Raw genomic sequence first — 20,060 nt, 5'->3', positions numbered from 1 at the left:
CCATATGATAGGCTGCATCACTGTCTTGAATGGGGGGAGCTACAGGAACTACAGAGAGTTATAAAATTAGTCAGCTCCATCTTGGATACTATCCTCTGTGGAATCCAAGATATCTTCAAGGAGTAGTGCCTCAGAAAGGAGGTGCCCATTATTAAGGACCCCCATCACCCAAGCATGCTCTCTTCTCATTGTTACCATCAGGAAGGAGATACAGAAACCTGAAGAGACACACTCAGCGATTCAGGAACAGTTTCTTCCCCTCTGCCATCCAATTCCTAAATGGACATTGAACCCTTGAACGCTAACTCACTTTTTTAATACATTATTTCTGTTTTGCACTATTTTTAATCTATTCAATATACATATATCTGGAAGAGGCCTTTGAAAGGAAGCTATCTTAAGTATGCAGGACTGGTCAGCAACTGCCAGCAGGCTGGATGGGGAGCGGGGTGTCTCCCAGTGGAAGTTGGTTGTAGGTGATTCGCAGCCTGTTCCTTAGCCAGAGCCTACAGCAATTTGGGCATCGAGAGAGAGAGGAAGAGGAGAGCCATCTGCAGTACCACCGATGCGGCAGAGAGGGCCTCAAGGTGGCTGTGGCTCAAGAGAGGGGAGCTATGGAGTCATGTGTAGCTAGCCATCTGGACATAAGCTGGGGTCTGATCAGCCCCGGCTGGGTCACCTGGAGGAGGGTGTATGATGTTGAAAGACCCGAAACACCCGATGATTCCAGGAACATCACTGATGATGTGTCCAGAAGCATCAGTAGATGTATGCACACAGCTGTTTTGCACTATTTTTAATCTATTCAATATACATATATCTGCTTTAATTGATTTACCTAATTATTTGTTTTTCTGTTTTATATTATCATGTATTGCATTGAACTGGTGCTGCTCAGTTGATAAATTTTATAACACATGCCAGTGATAGTAAACCTGATTCTGAGATGTCTGCTGTGGTGCATTTCAGGATTAGGTTTACATCACTGTTTTATTTGACATGAAATTGTTGTTTTGCAGCAGCTGTACAAAGTTCAAAGGCCATCAAGTATTCAAAGTGCAGAAAAAAAAGACAAATCATGCAAACAATAAAAATAAGCAAATAACATTCAGAACTGAAGTTTACAAAAGTGAGTCCATAGCCACAAATGAGCCACTCATCCAAGTGAGTGGCCCGAGCCTTGTAGATGGCGGACAGGCTTTGGGGAGTCAGGAGGTGAATTACATACTGCACAATTCCTGGTCTTTGACCTGCTCTGGTAGCCACTGTGCTTGTATGGCTAGATCAGTTCAGTTTCCTGTCAACCCCCATGATGTTGATAGGAGAGGATTCAGTGATTGTGACGCCACTGAACGTCAAGGGACAATAGTTGATCATCTCTTATTGGAGATGGTCATTGCCTGGCACTTGTGTGGCTCAAATGTTACTTGCCACTTGTCAGCCCAAGCCTGGATGTTATCCAGGTCCTGGTGCATTTGGGTATGAACTGCTTCACTATCTGAGGAGTAGTGAATGGTGCAGAACGTTGTGCAGTCATCTGTGAACATCCCCAATTCTGACCTTTGGACGGAAGGAAGGTCACTGATGAAGCACCTGAAGATGATTGGTCCTTGGACACTTCTCTGAGGAACTCCTGCAATGATGTCCTGAGGATGAGATAATTGGCTTCCAATCTTCTTCCATTGTGTCAGTTATGATTCAACCAACTGAGGATTTTCCCCCTAATTCCAATTGACTCCATTTTAGCTATGGCATCTTGATGCCATACTCAGTCAAATGCTGCCTTGAAGTCTCACCTTACTCTTGGTATTTGGCTGTTTGGTCATGTTTGGGTCAGGGAGGTGAGGAGCTGAGTGGCCTTGTCGGAACCCAAACTGGCCATTATTGCCAAGTAAGTGCTGCATGATAGCACTGTTGATGACCCCTTCCATTACTTCGATGATTGAGAATAGGCTGATAAGGCGATAATTGTCTGGGTTGGACTTGTCCTCTTTCTTGTGTACAAGACATACCTGGGCAATTTTTCACATTGCCGGGTAGATGCTGATGTAGCAACGTATTGGGTCCAGGACGAATCTTTAAACTGACCATTCTTTTCATTGCTGACCCTCAGTGAGGACTGGTGTGCATTCTAATTTTACCCTTTCGCAACCCGTTTCTTGGTTTTGGTGATATTGAATACAAGGTTTTTGTTGTGACACAACAATCCAAATTAACTCACACCTGTGTGTTGCCTCTTTGATTTCTGAGATTGTACCAAAAACAGTACTGTCATCTGAGAATTCATAGATGACATTTGAGTTGTGCTTAGCCACAGTCATGAATTTAGAAATAAGAGCAATGGGCTAAGCACATCCTCACGGAGCTACCTGAGGAGGAGATATTAATACTGATCCATACTAACTGTGGTCTTTTGATGAAGTGGAGAATCCAATCACAGGGAGATATAAAAGCCTGGGTTTAGAAGCTTAGTGATTAACATTGAGGGAATGATGGAGTTGAATACCAGGCTGTAATAGATAAACAGCAGCCTGATATATGTCTTGATGTTGTCTAGATGCTCCAAAGCAGAATGAAGAGCAGCGTTATTGCATCAGCTGTAGACTTACTATGACAGTAGGTGATTTACAGCAGACCAAGGTCCTTGCATAGGCCAATGAGGACTGTTGTGTGTTCAGATTTCCCCTTCCTGAAGTTTACGATCAATTCCTTGGTTTTGGTTGTGGTGACACTATCCAACTAGCCAGTCTATCTCACTCCTCTCTGTTGTGAGAGGTTGCAGATGTCATTGAAAACTCCAGCCAAGAGGTCAGCACAGGTTTTCAGAACCTGGCCAGGCGCACCATGGAGGCTTGATACCTTGCAGTGTTCTGACCTCGGCCCCTGAGACAGTGGGTGGATGCTGTAGGGATTCAGTATTTGCTGGAACTTTTTGACCTGAGTCTACAAGAACTTGGGCTCAAAATCTGGTAATAGTCCAGTGAGGGAAATGTATTTATTTTGAATTGTAAGTTGAAATGGTACATAGTTACCTTCAGAGACACTGAACCTTCTATTTACTGTAGATATTGGGAAAATTTAATGACCCATTTACAGTGCTAGTGGCTACAACATGATAATTTGTTGATTTGTTTCTAAACATAAGTGATAATGTTTAGGTAGATAGACAAGGTATTTGATTAATCTAGCTTTCTCGTAGCAAAGTACCCTTTAGGCCACAATAACTTTGGATCTAATAGGCATCTCAGATCTGTAGCACAGAAGACTCAGTCTTTTGCTAAAACAGTACAGTAACAAATCTTATTTGTTTTTCCAACTGTGCTATAACGTACCCCTGAGCCCCTGGGCAATGGAGTGGAAAGAATGGGGGGACAGAAAGAGAAAGTAACTTGATGGTACATGACAGATGTAGCCAGCTGGTAGCATAGTGGCATCTGCACCGAACTTCGAAGTGAGTGGTCCCAGGTTTGAAACCAGCTAGCTCCTTCCATGCTTTCCATCCATACTTGGTTGAGTGTTGAGCTAGCAACTCGGCCTTTTTTTAAAAAAAACAGACAAAAATGCTAAAGAAGCAGCAAGGTTGCCATCCGATGTGCCACAAGGCACAGAAAGGAACAACAGCATAACAGGTGTGGTATAACCTGATGAGTGTTTTTGTTGTGGTTTTTATTTCTAGGTCATAAAATATGTAACATTTATAGTATTGTGCTTTTGGGTGCAGTTTTAACTACTTGTTCTAATTTTCTCTTAATGGATTCCTGGTGCACGAGTCCTATTTAACAATCTTTGCTTATGTTATGAATCAGGCCTAAAATTAACAAACCAAATAACAGCAACGACTTAATGCAGTGCAGTAGAAGATACAAAAACCTATCTCTATTCTAAATTATAAAGCAAATTGGTGAGGAAGTTGCAGAAGCCCTAAGAACTTTGTTCTAAGTAGAAGCTCGAAGCATTTAAAAATGATCTAAAGTAACTAAGGATCCAAGTACACAGATCTTTAAAAATGTCATGGAGAATACGGAAAATAATCAGACTGAAATGTTGTCTTTTTATGTAGAAGACTAGAAAGCAATATTTTTAAAGTCATTCAAATACTGGACAAAGCTTTGGTTTTACATACTAATAACATCTATATTCCTGTATGGATGGAACACCTTAGGAAGAATATAGCAGCTTTGAGGAGACTTGGAAGTGTTTATTTTTATTCATATATATATATATATCTGCTCTGCCACTCTATAATGCCATAGTTAATCTGATTGTAACCTTAATTCCTTACTCTTATCTCCTCTCCTTTGCCCTCTCAAACATTCAAGGCCTCTTCTGCTTTTTGTGGAAGAGTTTCAAAGACTTATAACCTTCTAAGAGAGAAAAAGTCGTCTTAACCATCTTAAACCCCTTATTTTAAACGGTGGTCCATAATTCTAGAGTTTCTCAAGAGGAAGTATCCCTTTCATATCCATAAATACCTTGTGTTTCAATCCAAGTCTCCTCTCACTCTTCTAAACACTAGTGAATAAAAGCTTAGCCTGTTCAGTCTTTCCCTGCAAATATTCTGCATTCTCCAGGTTTTAAGTCTCATATCCTATCCTTTGATCTGCTTCCAATTCATTTATGTTAATACTTAAATCAAGACCAGTACCATACAGAAAATTTCAAATGTGATCCAACCAGTGCCCTATGTACAATAGCATAAATTCCATTCTTGGGTTCATTTACCCAACCAATAATTCTGCAATATTTTGTTGGCTTTTCTAATTATTCACTTTACCCACGTGTTTTTTGTGTAAATTCTGCACTTGCACACCCAGATCTCTCTGCATTCCTTCCCATCTACAGGAGTGGCTCACAAAATAAGATTTGGGGATGGGATGGGTGTGATTTGATTAATTTTCAAAATATTAAGGGGTCCTGATTTAGGTAGCTGGAGAATATCTGTTTCTGGCTGAGTAGCTAGATTTAGAAGGCATGATCTAAAAAAAATAGAGCCTGGTCTTTCAGGACTGAAGGAAGGAACATTTCTATATAGTGAAGGTTGTATAAATTTGGAATAAGTTCTACAAATGGTAATTGATGCTCTGCAAATTAATTTAAAAATTTAAATTAATCATTTTTTAAACTACCATTGATAAGGTATGCAGAAAAATAGACACTTGGTTTTAAATTACCCACAATCTCATTGAATGGTAGGGCACATTCAATGGGCTAAATGGCTCGTTCCTCTTTTGGTATTAAATTAATCTGCTAGAAGACTGAAAATTGTAATTTAGGGAGTATCCATAACCGGTCACCAGACATACTGAAGCAAACCAGTGTATTCACAGGAACCCGTCTAAATAATGTACAAAAAGACATGGAAAGTAATCTGTTCTAGAAGTTAAATTCATGACGTTGTGCACATCACTGGGTTGTGGCTGAAAAAAGATCATAGTTGGAGTTTAACTTCATAAGATACACATTGTATCAAAAGGCCAGGCAGGTTGGCAGAAGGGGTGGGGTAGCTCTGTTGGTAAAAAAATGGAATCAAATCCTTCGAAAGAGGTCACAGGATTGGAGTTTGTAGAATCCTTGTGGTAGAGTCAAGAAACTGCAAGGGTAAATTGACCCTGGTGGGAGTTCTATGCAAGCTTCCGAATAGTAGCCAGGATGTGGGGTACAAATTACAATGGGGGATAGAAAAGACATGTAAAAAGGCAATGTTACAATAGTAATGGGGGATTTCAAATGCAGGTAGATTGGGAAAATCAGGTTGTTGCTGGATTCCAAGAGAGGGAATATAGAATGTCGGATGCCTTTTTAGAACAGCTTGTGGTTGAGCCCACTAGGGGAAAGGCAATTCTAGGTTAGGTGTTGTGTAATGAACCAGATTTGATTAGCTTAAGGTAAAGGAACTCTTTGTAGACTGTGATTGTAATATAATAAAATTCACTCTGCAGTTTGAGCAAGGTGATAAAATCAGGTGCATCAGTAGTACATTGGGAATTACAGAGGCATGAGAGATGGCCAAAATTAATTGGAAGGGGACATTAGCAGGGATGATAGTAGAACAGCAATGGCTGGAGTTTCTGGGCAATTCAGAAAGTGCAGTACATCTCAAAGATCAAGTATTCCAAAAGGAGGATGAGGCATCCGTGGCTGACAAGGGAAGTTAAAGACAGCATAAAAGCAAAAAAAGGGAGCATATAACATGTTGAGAATTAATGGGCAGTTAAAGGGATGGGAAGCTTTTAAAAACCAGCAGAAGGCAACTAAAAAGCCATAAGGAGAGAAAAAATCAAGTATGATGGTAAGTTAGGCAATATATAAGAGTATTCCAAAAGCATGTGGATATTGGACCACTAGAAAGTGATACTGGAGAGGTAGTAATTGGGGTCAAAGAAATAGTGGACAAACTTAAGTATTTTGTGTCTTCGTTGTGGAAGACACCAACAGTATACCAGGAAGTCAAGAGTGTCGGGCAGAAGTGAGTGTGTAGTTGCTATTACTAAGGAGAAGGTGCTTGAGAAGCTGAACTTTCTGAAGGTAGATCAGTCACCTGGACCAGATGGACTACACCACAGGGTTCTGAAAGAGTTAGCTAAAGTGATCGGAGGCATTAGTAATTATCTTTCAAGAATCACTAGATTCTGGGATGGTTTCAGAGGACTGGAAAATTACAAATGTCATTCAACTCTTTAAGAAGGGAGGGGGCCTTCTTAACAGGCAAGGAAATTATAAGCTGGTTAGCCTGACTTGGGTGGTTGGGAAGGTATTTGAGTTTGTTACTAAGGATGAGATTTTCGGGTATCTGGAGGTTCACGATAAAATAGACCAAAATCAGGATAATTTCCTTAAGGGAAGATCTTGGCTGACAAATCTGTTAGAATTCTTTGAGGGAATAACTGGCAGGACAGACAGTGGATGTTGTTTACTGGGATTTTCAAAAGGCCTTTCACATTGCCACACATGGTATTACAGGAAAGATACTAGCATGGATAGATAGGCTGACAGGCAGGAGGGGAAGAGTGGGAATAAGAGAGGTATTTTCTGGTTGGTTACCAGTGACTAGTTTTGTTTCGCAGGGTTGTGTGTTAGGACCACTTCTTTTCATGTTATATATCAATGATTTAGATGACAAAATTGATTGCTTTTTGGTCATGTTTGAGGACAGTACAAAGATGGGTGGAAGGGCAAGAAGTGTTCAGGAAGCAGGGAGTCTGCAGAAGGACTTGGGACAGATTGGGAGAATGGGCAAACAAGTGGCAGATGGAATATAGTGTAGGGAGCTGTATGGTCATGCATTTTGGTAGAAGCAATAAAAGCATAGACTTTTTTCTAAATGGGGAAAAAGTTCAGAAATCAGAGGTGCAAGGGGACTTGGGAATCCTTGTGCAGGATTCCCTAAAGGTGAATTTGCAGATTGAGTCAGTGGTAAGGAAGGCAAATGCAATTTTAGCATTCATTCCGGGAGGTCTAGAATGTAAGAGCAAGGATGTCATACTGAGGCTTTATAAGGCATTGGTTAGACCATACTTGGAGTACTATGAGCAGTTTTGGGCCTCTTACCTAAGAAAGGATGTGCTGGCATCGAAGAGGGTCCAGAGAAGGAGCTCTGAGCCATCAAACTGCAGTTCAGAAGAATGAGAAGGAATTTCATTGAAGCCTATTAAATATTGAAAGGATTAGATCCCATGGGTGTGGAGAGAATGTTTCCTTTAGTGATGGAGTCTAGAACCAGAGCAAACAGTCTCAGAATACAAAGACATCCTTTAGAACAGATATGCGAAGGAATTTCTTTCCCCAGAAGGTGGTGGATTGGTGGAATTCATAGCCACAGATGGCTGCGGAGGCAAAGTCATTGAGTATATTTAAAGAGGTGGTTTATAGGTTCTTGATTAGTCAGGGCATCAAAGGTTGTGGAGAGAAGGCAGAATGGGTTTGAGAGGGATATTAGATCAGCCATGATGGAATGGCAGAGCAGACTTGGTGGGTCAAATCAAATGGCCTAGTTCTGCTCTTATGACTTGTGATCTTAGAGAGGTTAAACAGTTGTCACAACATCATGGGACAAAGAATACTCTGTTGTTCTATGTTTGATATTGAGTGCCCAAAAGCATGGTCAAAAAATTGTCTTACAGGTTAGCCTTATGAGGAGATCGGCAGTATGCATTAGGAGGTGAACACCAGAGAAGCCTTTTAGATTAGCTACCTGTGGTAGAGCAGTGATCACGGCAGCGAGACTTACAAGAGGGAAAAAGTTTTGTTGGGTTGTAGGTTAGGTGGCTGAGGTAGTAAAACAAATATAAGTTTCAGTTGTAATATTTGGAAACTAATGTAATTTTAATTTCCATTTGTCTTCCCATATCTAGGGTATCATGACGCCAGGCAACACCATATTTAGTCCAATGATGCCATATGGCACAGGCTTGACTCCGCAGCCTGTCCAAAGCTCCAACAGCATATCTCTCTTGGAAGAACAGCAAAGACAGCAACAACAAGCAGCACAACAGTCCACAGCATCTCAACTAGCAACCCAGGTTTCTTCTAATCAACCGCCTCAGCTCTTTCATTCACAGACAATGACTACAACTAATTTACCAGGCATCACATCTCATTATGCCTCACCAATGACTCCCATGACACCCATAACTCCAGCTACTCCTGCTTCTGAGAGTTCAGGAATTGTACCGCAGCTACAGTAAGTACCTCTTAGCATTTTTTGTATAAGGTGTTGGCAGATAATTTTACAACTACTGATGTAGTTAACATTAAGCAGTCCCTAGTAGATGTAAGAACTGTTTTATATATATATAATTTCTTTACCAAGTATAATGGATGTGCTTTAATCAGATTTTGAAGAGAACTCTAACTTCTGTGCCATAATCTTACTATTGCCCTCGTAGCACTAATATGTTCTGTGATTACTCTGATCCTTTGTAGATTGGTGCGTATAGGACAGCCATGACTGCTTGGTGTACTATACATCTCAGAAATGATACATTTAAGAAAAACATTCATCCCTGGCCTGAAATTTCAGGGTGTCTATACAGATGCTGATTTAAATTTGTGACATTGGTAGCTTTCATGCACTCTATCACAGATAAGAAAATACTTGAAGTTTTGTAAAAGTCATTGGTTTAATGTAAGTTTTATTTTATAGCATTCCGTCTTTTAATAGCCTTTTAACTTGCAATAGAGAATCTGATTTTTTTCTTAGAATAAATATTGTAGGACTCAGTGGGGGTGGAAATTGGGTAAGTAGGAGAATGTGGATGATTGTTTCAAAAGCTATCATGAATGGAATGGCGTCCTGTGGTGTGAAATTCTGTTATAGGGAGCCATAGAGAAGGCTTATCTCACAGGGAATGCACACAAAGTACTGGAGGAACTCAGCAGTCCAGGCAGCAGGAGTTCTGCTAAAGGGTCTCGGCCTGAAATGTCAGCTGTACTCTTTACCGTAGATGCTGCCTGGCCTGCTGTGTTCCTCCAGCATTTTGTGCGTGTTGTTTGGATTTCCAGCATCTGCAGTTTTTCCTCTTGTTTCTGATGTCTCACAGGGATTAACTTTCTAAACACCACATTAAATGTAATTTCCATTATTTAAATAGAAAATATTTTTTGCACCTAAGTCTTTACACACAGGAGTTTGAGAGACATAGTTGTGGCTTTAGTTGCATTTTGCTAGTCTTTATTTTAAATTTTGGACAAATTTCAATAGTCATCGTGTGAAGTGATAAAATGAGAAGGTTTCAGAAGTACAAGAAATAACTTTTCTGTTAATTCAGAACAACTGGTGCCTTATCTTAGGAGCCAAGAGATGACGAGTCTATCAGGACCCTGAGGACTTGTGGAAACTGTGTGGTGGTTTCTTTCGAATTTATAGTCTTTTAACATCTTTGGACTATTTTTACTGTGCCCATAGTCTGTTTTTTTATCAAATTATGGTTTTGTTTGCACTGTTGTAACTATGTGGTTTTGTGCAGGTCTTGTAGCTTTAGTTTTTGGTCTTGTTTTGTCTGGTGGCTTTGGAGCTCTTTTCTGGGAAACGCGCTAAGATGGTAGCGCGATATTAATACGCAGCAGCCTCTCCGGACTCTGGATTGGGGATTGCCAAACGTTATGTGGATTTTCTGGTGTAGTCTATTTTGTCATGTGCTTTGTTGTTATCATTCTGGAGGAATGTTGTCTCATTTTTTAACTGCATTGCATTTGTGGTTTTTAAATGACAATAAACTGAATCTGAATCAGAAGACGGCAAAGATTGCCTGAGCACAAAAAAAAATTCAGGACCACCTATCTGATAACTGATTACATTACTGATTACGCAAGGAAAAACAGCTTTGACTGTACCAGTGATTCCTTCCTCCCTGTTACTCTAAACAACTTTTCAGGCACACAACAGAATGCCAGCCACTAATGCTACCCCTCCCTCACAAGTGAGCTGAAATGTCTGTAACAGCATCAGACTTGGGAAGGACTCTAGAGAGTCAACCGCCATAAAGCAGCTGAACCAGACAATGTCCCAGGCCAAGTGCTTGTCTCACTGATGTCTTCACAAGCATTTTTAACACTTCACTTATCTAGGCTGCTGTTCCTACATGTTTCAAATCAGCTACCAGCATCCCTGTACCAAAGATCTCTACACCTCAGAACTCAACGACTACTGCCCAGTGCCACCAACACCAATCATCATGAAGTGCTTTCAACAGCTGGTGATGGCAAATATCAAAAACTCCATACATGCCACATTGGACACCCACTAATAAATTTACTGACAGAACTGCTGTATGACAAATGCCATAGCACCTGGTCCTGCCACACCTAGAAAACAAGGAGTCAGAATGCTGTTTCTGGTTTTCAGTTGGGCATTCAACACTATTTTCTCTCAAATCTTGGTAAACAAACTACTACTCCTTGGTCCAAATACACCACTGCGACTGGATGTTGGACTTCCTAACCAATAGATCTCAGATAGTCATGATGCACAATTGCTTGCTCCTCTCTCCCCATCATCCTCAACACTGTGTGCTGAGCCTATTGGTGTGCACTTCGCTCATACATGGCTGCACAGCCAAATATTTGAGTAATCACATTGTCAAATTTGCCAATGACATGACAGTGGTGGGGCTCATCACCAGCAGCATTGAGATGGCCTACAGAGAGAAGAGCTCCTATTGAATTGACTTTATCTCTTACATCCTTCACATACATGAGTAACAAAAATCTTTGTTATGTCTCTGTCTGAATGTGCAATTTATAGTAATTTGTAATAAATAGTATGTACAGTAAGATTTACAACCGAACAGTCAATGTAGCTTAGAAATACAATTGCGTCAGCATGAATTAATCAGTCTGTTGGCCTGGTGGAAGAAGCTGTCCCAGAGCCTGTTGGTCCTGCCTTTAATGCTGCAGTACTGTTTCCCGGATGGTAACAGCTGGAACAATTTGTAATTGGTGTGATTCGGTCCCCAATGATCCATCGGGCCCTCTCTACGCACTCGTTGCTATAAATGTCCTGAATAGTGGGAAGTTCACATCCACTGATGCACTGGGCTGTCCGCACCACTCTCTGCAGAGTCCTGTGATTGAGGGAAGTACAGTTCCCATACCAGGCAGTGATACAGCCAGTCAGGATGCTCTCAATTGTACCACTGTAGAAAGTCCTTAGGATTTGGGGACTCAAGCCGAACTTCTTCAACTGTCTGAGGTTAAGGAAGTGTTGTGATTTTTTTTTATATACCTCACAGCTGGTATGTACAGACCAAGTGAGGTCCTCGGTGATGTGTATACCGAGGAACTTGAAGCTGTTCACCCTCTCAACCCCAGATCCATTGATGTCAGTAGGGGTGAGTCTGTCTCCGTTCCTCCTGTAGTCCACAACCAGCTCCTTCGTTTTTGCGACGTTGTTTTCTTGACACCACTGTGTCAAGGTGATGACTTCTCTGTAGGCTGCCTTGTTATTATTTAAGATAAGGCCAATCAATGTAGTATCATCAGCAAATTTAATTAGACTGGAGCTGTGGGTGGTGACATAGTCATGGGCGTGCAGAAAGTAAAGGAGGGGGCTTAGGACACAGTCCTGGGGGGCGCCTGTGTTGAGGGGCAGAGGTACGGGAACCCACTCTTAGCACTTGCTGGTGTTCTGACAGAAAGTCCAAGATCCAGCTGTACAAGGCAGGGTGAGGGCTGAGGTCTCTGAGCTTTTTGTCATGCCTGGAGGGAATTATGGTGTTGAATGCTGAACTGCAATCCAAGAACAACATTCTCACATAAGCATCCCTCTTCTCTAGGCATGTAAGGATGGCGTGTAGAGCTGTGGCTATTGCATCATCTGTCAGTGGGTTGTGTCAGTAGGTAAATTGTAGGGAGACTAGCGTGGACGGGAGCAAGCTGCAAATTTAGTCCTTGATCAGCACTGCAGCAGACAGGGAGGCCATATAGTGCATAGTGTTACGAAATCCCGTAACTGGATCACTTACCAGCAAAGATAGAGAGGTCCGTTGAAGTCCGATGGTACTATTTTTAAAAGTCTTTATTTATGAAGGGGCACAAAAATAAGATTAATACAAACATTCAGATAATATACATCGTCACTACTCAAATCTAAAAGCACGGGTCTAATAATAACCATCAATAAGAAACAGCTCGATCGTTTGTCTAGGGCAGGGGTCAGCAACCTTTACTACTGAAAGAGCCACTTGGACCCGTTTCCCACAGAAAAGAAAACACTGGGAGCTGCAAAACCCGTTTGACATTTAAAATGAAATAACACTGCATCCAATGTTTTGTTTTGCCTTTATGCTATGTATAAACAAACTATAATGTGTTGCATTTATGAAATTGATGAACTCCTGCAGAGAAAACGAAATTACATTTCTGCATGCAACAAAAACATTTTGAACTCTGAAAAAAAGACGTTGGGTTGAAGGTTACTTTTAAGTAAAATACTCAACGTCTATTTGAGTCCTTCTTGTATTTATGAAAAACGGCAAACTTAAATTTGCCGCCAGCAGCAAACCAAAAATAACGTCAGCCAGCTGTCAACCTGAAAAATAAAAGGAGTATTTCACTGAACAATGAAAACATATGAATATACGTAAAATAATAGGCAATTAAAATATTTATCATACTTGGTCAGGTTGACTCACACCTGCCAATGCAGTCGTATTCAGTAGGGATGGATCGATGCTTAGGGGAGTGACCAGGAAGGATAATGTGTTTTTTTTCCTCTCTGAACTCACAGAAGCGTTTCCCAAACGATGTTTGCATTGCAATGATTGCAGAATGTAAATACTCCGAATTTATCATGTCGTGACCTTGTTTGAACTCTCTCAAATTGGGGAAGTGAGACAATGTGCCTTTCTGTAAATCTCTGGCAAGCACTGTCAACTTGCGCTCGAATGCCAAAACATCCTCCAACATGTGCAGGGCTGTACGTCCTTACCCCTGAAGAGCTGTGTTCAGCGTGTTCAGGTGCGCTGTCATGTCTACCATGAAGTGTAGCTTTTCCAGCCACTCTGGCTTTTCCAGCTCAGGAAAGGTGAGCCCTTTGCTGCCCAGGAAAGTTTTCACTTCTTCCAGACACGCGGCAAACCGTTTCAGCACCTCCCCTCTGGACAGCCAGCGATAAAAACACATTGTAGCGGTGTGCTACACACAGTCAGTAAACTGCAGTCAAAGATAGCTTTATTCGAACTAAACAGCCTTGCTTTTAAGCCTCCCTCAACCCGCCCCCCATGGGCGCGGATGCTGCAAAAGACACGTACTCACAAACCCCCGTAGGCTATCTCCCTTAGCCTGAACGCTGGCTAATTGTGAGCTGGTTCGGATGTGTCAGGAAATGGGTCGCCACAACGTCTTATTTAGATTGTACAAGATCACCATAATCTTCAAATTTAGAATTACATTTCAAAAACTAACAAACTAACATAAAATACATTTTAATTAAATACTGACCAATTATTTCCCAAAGCAACAGGGAGCCGCAGCACAGACGTAAAAGAGCCACATGTGGCTCCGGAGCCGCGGGTTGCCGACCCCCGGTCTAGGGGATAATATATTGTCCGATGGAAATATAAAAGTCACTCAGTTCCTGCAGGCCTCAGCCTTTTGGGGGGGGGGGGGAACGCTGGGTTTTCACTTGTTGGAGAGAGAGAGGTTGGTGAGAAAAGAAACTTGCCCGGGTCTTTTATGAAGCGAATCCGTTGAATCAGGGGAGCGGGCTTCCCTGTTGTTAGCTAAAAGCTGGTTTCCTTGGTTCCAGTCACCGATTCCAGCAACAGAATTGAACACACGTGACTTCCTTCAAATGGCTTCCTGCTACTACGGGATCGTCAGCGTTTCTTCTGGTGCATCTGAAGGGGGTGTTCCCCCAGACCCTCTTTTATACTTCCTCACAGGGGTCTCAGATGTCAATCAGGTTGGGATGATGCGATCTCTCTCTCAACCAGCCCACTTTGCCCGAGGGCTTGCATGTGGCATAGTCCCTAATCCACAAACGTGGTCTCCAGGAGACAATGGTCAATGTCGCATTATTTTGCATCACGGTGGAACGAGGTATTCGGCACGTCTCTCTCTCCCATTTCCTGGGTCTCCTGAACAGTGATCTTGCGATTCTCACAAAGGAGGGGTTCCCCCCGCCCCTTCGGCCCCTCAGAGCTGTTGTGCATTCATAACAATAGTCAAAACTGCTCGACACATTGCCAACACCAACCTACCCACCAAAATTGACACATACAGAAAGATGACAGAACAAGAACGGTAACATGAAGGGTTCCTTCCAACCTGCTCTTCAACTGTTTGTCCCACTTCAATCAGGGAGGAGGCTACATACCATCCATGTCAGCCACCAGACTTAAAAACAGTTACTGTCCACAAGCAGTAAGGCTGATCAACTCCTCAACCCACCTACCCCTCCACAACCCACACCACCATTACTTTATCATTTCCTGTCAGTCATCCTATGTACAGACACTCCTGTGCCTAGTGTCATTTTATGGACATACAATCAATCTATGGATATAAGCTATCTTATATTTATTGTGTTCTTTATCTTATTGTGGAGTTTTTGTGCTGCATTGGATCCAAATAACAATTATTTCATTCTCCTGTACCGGGGGTCGGCAACCCGCGGCTCCGGATCCGCATGCGCCTCTTTCATCTCTGTGCTGCGGCTCCCTGTGGCTTTGGAAAATTTGTGGCTTTACTGCAGAAATCACTGGACAGAAAGCTGCTGACTTTTCACTGCATCTTGCACCAAGAGGCACTGTGCGCTCAAACATTTCTTCCGGAATGGATGTTGTCATTCAGATTGTCAATAAAATAATGGCAAAATGTTTAAATCACCGTCAATTCCGTTTGTTACTGGACGAGCTGGAAAGCGCATATTCTGATCTCCTGCTGCACAACAAAGTCCGGTGGCTGTCCAGAGGGGAGGTGCTGAAACGCTTTGTCGCGTGTCTGGAAGAAGTGAAAACTTTCCTGGGCAGCAAAGGGCTCACCTTTCCTGAGCTGGAACAGCCAGAGTGGCTGGAAAAGCTACACTTCATGGTAGACATGACAGCGCACCTGAACATGCTGAACACAGCTCTTCAGGGGAAAGGACGTACAGCCCTACACATGTTGGAGGATGTTTTGGCATTCGAGCGCAAGTTGACAGTGCTTGCCAGAGATTTACAGAAAGGCACATTGTCTCACTTCCCCAATTTGAGAGAGTTCAAACAAAGTCACGACATGATAAATTCGGAGTATTTACATTCTGCAATCATCGCAATGCAAACATCGTTTGGGAAACGCTTCTGTGAGTTCAGAGAGGAAAAACACACATTATCCTTCCCGGTCACTCCCCTAAGCATCGATCCATCCCTACTGAATACGACTGCATTGGCAGGTGTGAGTCAACCTGATCTTGAGATGGAACTGGCCGACATAGCCGACAAAGACATATGGGTGTCCAAGTTTAGACGCTTGACAGCAGACCTTGAAGATGTTGCCCGTCAGAAGGCCGTTCTTGCTCAGAAACACAAATGGAGTGATATTGAAAACCTCCCCGAACCGGACAAACTTGTGTTCGAAACATGGAATGCTATCCCCAACATTTATGTAAACATTAAAAAGTATGCGCTTGGAGTCCTGTCGATTTTTGGATCCACATATGTATGTGAGCAGGTGTTCTCCACCATGAACTTTATTAAAAACAAACATCGCGCATGCCTCACAGATGACGGCTTGCGATCCTGTGTAAAGATGAAGGTGACGTCATACAGCCCTGATGTGCAGACGCTGTGCGCTGAGGTCCAGGAGCAGAAATCCCATTAACCAAGTATGATAAATATTTTAATTGCCTATTATTTTACGTATATTCATATTTTTTCACTGTTCAGTGAAATAGACCTTTTATTTTTCAGGTTGACAGCTGGCTGACGTTATTTTTGGTTTGCTGCTGGCGGAAAATTTAAGTTCGGCGTTTTTCATAAATACAAGAAGGACTCAAATAGACATTGAGTATTTTACTTAAAAGTAACCTTCAACCCAACGTCTTTTTTTCGGAGTTCAAAATGTTTTTGTTGCATGCAGAAATGTAATTTCGTTTTCTCTGCAGGAATTCATCAATTTCATAAATGCAACACATTATAGTTTGTTTATACATAGCATAAAGGCAAAAAAAGCGTTGAATGCAGTGTTATTTCATTTTAAATGTCAAACGGGTTTTGTGGCTCCCAATGTTTTCTTTTCTGTGGGAAACGGGTCCAAATGGCTCTTTCAGTAGTAAAGGTAGCTGACCCCTGTACACTTGTGTACTGGAAATGACATTAAACAAACTTGAATCTTGTAGTACAGGTTTTTTTTAATCAAAGTTTTACTTGGCCTCTGCTATATTGGAAGTTTGAATGCTGATAGTTTAATGTGAATAAGTGTGAGGTTATCCACTTTGGGAGTCACAACAGGAAGGCAGATTATTATCTGAAAGGTGTAGAGTTAGGTAAGGAAGAAATACAAAGAGATCTAGGAGTCCTTGTTCATCAGTCACTGAAGGTGAATGAGCAAGTGCAGCAGGCAGTGAAGAAGGCTAATGGAATGTTGGCCTTTATTACAAAGGGAATTGAGTACAAGAGCAAGGAAATCCTCTTGCATTTGTACAGGGCCCTGGTGAGACCACACCTGGAGTATTGTGTACAGTTTTGGTCTCCAGGGTTAAGGAAGGACATCCTGGCTGTAGAGGAAGTGCAGCGTAGATTCACAAGGTTAATTCCTGGGATGTCAGGACTGTCTTACGCAGAGAGTTAGAGAGACTGGGCTTGTACACGCTGGAATTAAGGAGATTGAGAGCAACATATAAGATTATTAAGGGATTGGACAAAATAGAGGCAGGAAATATGTTCCAGATGCTGGGAGAGTCCAGTACCAGAGGACATGGTTTGAGAATAAGGGGTAGGTCATTTAGGACAGAGTTAAGGAAAAACTTCTTCTCCCAGAGAGTTGTGGGGATCTGGAATGCACTGCCTCGGAAGGCAGTGGAGGCCAATTCTCTGGATGCTTTCAAGAAGGAGCTAGATTGGTATCTTATGGATAGAGGAATCAAGGGATATGGGGACAAGGCAGGAACCGGGTATTGATAGTAGTTGATCAGCCATGATCTCAGAATGATGCAGGCTCGAAGGGCCGAATGGTCTACTTCTGCCTCTATTGTCTATTGATATAGAATGTCTTAATGATGAAAAGAAGTTTGATGAATTTCAGGAGATTGGCTTTTGTGCAAGTGAAAGAATTTGATGTCAGCCTCTACAGCAACTCTTGTACTAAAGTTAAATCACATTTCACTTAAAATTGCATTGGTTAACATAGCTCACAACATGTCTATGTCGGAAGGAAGTTTTAATTATTGTGTAATTGAGGGCACCTCTGCAGGTATGATATTGGCTTTTCCTCATGGATTAAAATCCCTCTAACTTGTATTTTTTGTCTCTACTCTTTGTTTCCTACATTAAGGAAACAGTTTTTTTTTGCAAGTTTGGGTTTGGGTATCCTGGCTTTCTAGGTAAGCAGCCAGGATAGACAAAGGAGAGCTAGTGGATGTTATTTACTTGGTTTTTCAGAAAGCCTTTCAATACCTTTCAGAATGGTATTGAACATGAGGCTGCAAAACAAGATATGAGCCCATTGTTTTACAGGAAAGAATAGTAGCATGGATAGAAGATTAGCCGACTGGCAGGAGGCAAAGTTTGGGAATAAAGAGGGCCTTTTCTAGTTGGTCGCAGGTGACTAGTGTTGTTCTGTAGGGGTTGGTGTTGGGACCACTTCTTTTTCACATCATATGTCGATGATTTGCATAATGGAATTGATGGCTTCATGGCCAAGTTTGCAGGTGATACAAAGACAAGTGGAGGGGCAAGTAGTGTTGAGCAAGCAGGGAGTATGCAGAAGGACTTAGACATGAAGAGAATGGGCAAAGAAGTGGCAGATGGTATATCGTGTAGGGAAGTGAATGGTCATACATTTTGGTGGAAGGAACAAAGGCTAGTTTTTAAACGGGGAGAAAATCCAGAAATTAGAGGTGCAAAGGGACTTGGGAATCCTTAAGCAGGATTCCATAAAGGTTATCTTGTGGGTTGAGTCAGTGGTAAGGGAAGAAAATGCAATGTTTGTATTCATTATAAGAGGACTCGAATACAAAAGCAAGGATGTAATGTGAGGCTTTGTAAGCCATTGGTCAGATTGCACTTGGAGTATTCTGAGAAATTTCGGGCCCCTTATCTAAGAAAAGATGTGCTGACATTAGAGATGATCTAGAGCAGGTTCATGAGAATGATTCTGGCGATGTAAGAAGAGGATTTGATGGCTCTGGGCTAGTACTTGCTGGACTATGAAGAATGAGGGAGTGGGATCTCTTTGAAGCCCATCAAATATTGAAAGACTTAGAAAGAGTGAATGTAAAGAGGATGTTTCCAATAGTGGAGGAGCCTAGAACTGGAGGACACAGTCTCAGAGTAGAGGGATATCCCTTTGGAACAGAAATGAGGAATTCTTCAATCAGAAGGTGGTGAATCTGTGGAATTCATTGCCAAAGGCAGCTGTAGAGGCCAGGTCTTTGGGTATATTTAAACCAGAGATTGATAAGTTCTTGATTAGTAATGGCATCAAAGGTTACAGGGAGGAGGCAGGAGAATGGGGTTGAGAGGGATAATAAATCAGCAGTGATTGAATGGTGGAGCAGACTTGATGGACTGAATGGCCTAATTCTGCTCCAATGTCTGATGCTTTTATGGAATTATAATTAAAAGAAAGGATTTTCTTTAGTCAGATTTTAATTTAGAAATACAAAGCAACTTTTTATATTTTATCTAGAAATAAGCAGGCAACATTCCAGAGGGGGAAGAAGACATTCTTCTCAGCCTAACGGTAGACGTTTTGGTACTGGTTTGAAGGAACTACAAGAATTGCTTAACACCAACCTCGTTTCACAACATCTGCCCACGTTGGAAATTATTGCATGCTAAATGCTCGAGGAACTCTGTCAGCCAGGCAGCATTTTGTGTGTGTTACCAACCTTGTTTGTGTGTTAAATCTAAGAAACCATCTTAACCCCAGTCTGTTAAGTTAGACAACCTCTCCTTCTCCACTCAGCTGTGTGCTGAGCCCTCTTCTGTACTCCCTTTACACCCATGACTGCGTTCCTGTACATGATTCTAACTCCATAATCAAGTTCACAGGCGACACCACGGTGGTTGGCCTGAGCAGAAGGGATGATGAGATGGCCTACAGGGACAAGGTCCAGCACCTGGCCACCTAGTGTGCCGACAACAACCTGATCCTTAACGCCCAGAAGACCAAGGAGATCACTGTGGTCTTCAGGCATGCTAGGAGCCACACTCACATCCCCATCTACATGAACGGAGCTGTAGTGGAGCATGTATCAAGCTTCAAATTCCTTGGTGTCCACATTTTGGAGGATCTCACCTGGTCCTTGAACTCCTCCATCCTGATCAAAAAGGTGCAACAGCGCTTTTATTTCCTGCGGAGCATCAAGAAAGTTCACCTCGGTCACATGATACTGACGGACTTTTACCACTGTACTATTG

General features: G+C 42.0%; 1 protein-coding gene across 2 annotated transcripts in view; it reads left to right on the top strand.

Moving 5' to 3' along the window:
• LOC132400817 (TATA-box-binding protein) overlaps positions 1-20,060 on the top strand; it is a 49,206-nt gene that overhangs the window by 4,532 nt on the left and 24,614 nt on the right. For both annotated transcript variants that reach the window (XM_059982215.1, XM_059982214.1), the window contains exon 3: positions 8,352-8,680. In XM_059982215.1, coding sequence (XP_059838198.1) covers positions 8,352-8,680 — 329 coding nt within the window. The remainder of the gene's footprint in view (positions 1-8,351; positions 8,681-20,060) is intronic.

Source organism: Hypanus sabinus, chromosome 10 (assembly GCF_030144855.1).
Source record: "Hypanus sabinus isolate sHypSab1 chromosome 10, sHypSab1.hap1, whole genome shotgun sequence".
NCBI classification, from domain to species: Eukaryota; Metazoa; Chordata; class Chondrichthyes; order Myliobatiformes; family Dasyatidae; genus Hypanus; species Hypanus sabinus.
The sequence above is the reverse complement of the archived record's forward strand: the minus strand, read 5'-3'. Positions and strand labels throughout refer to the sequence as shown.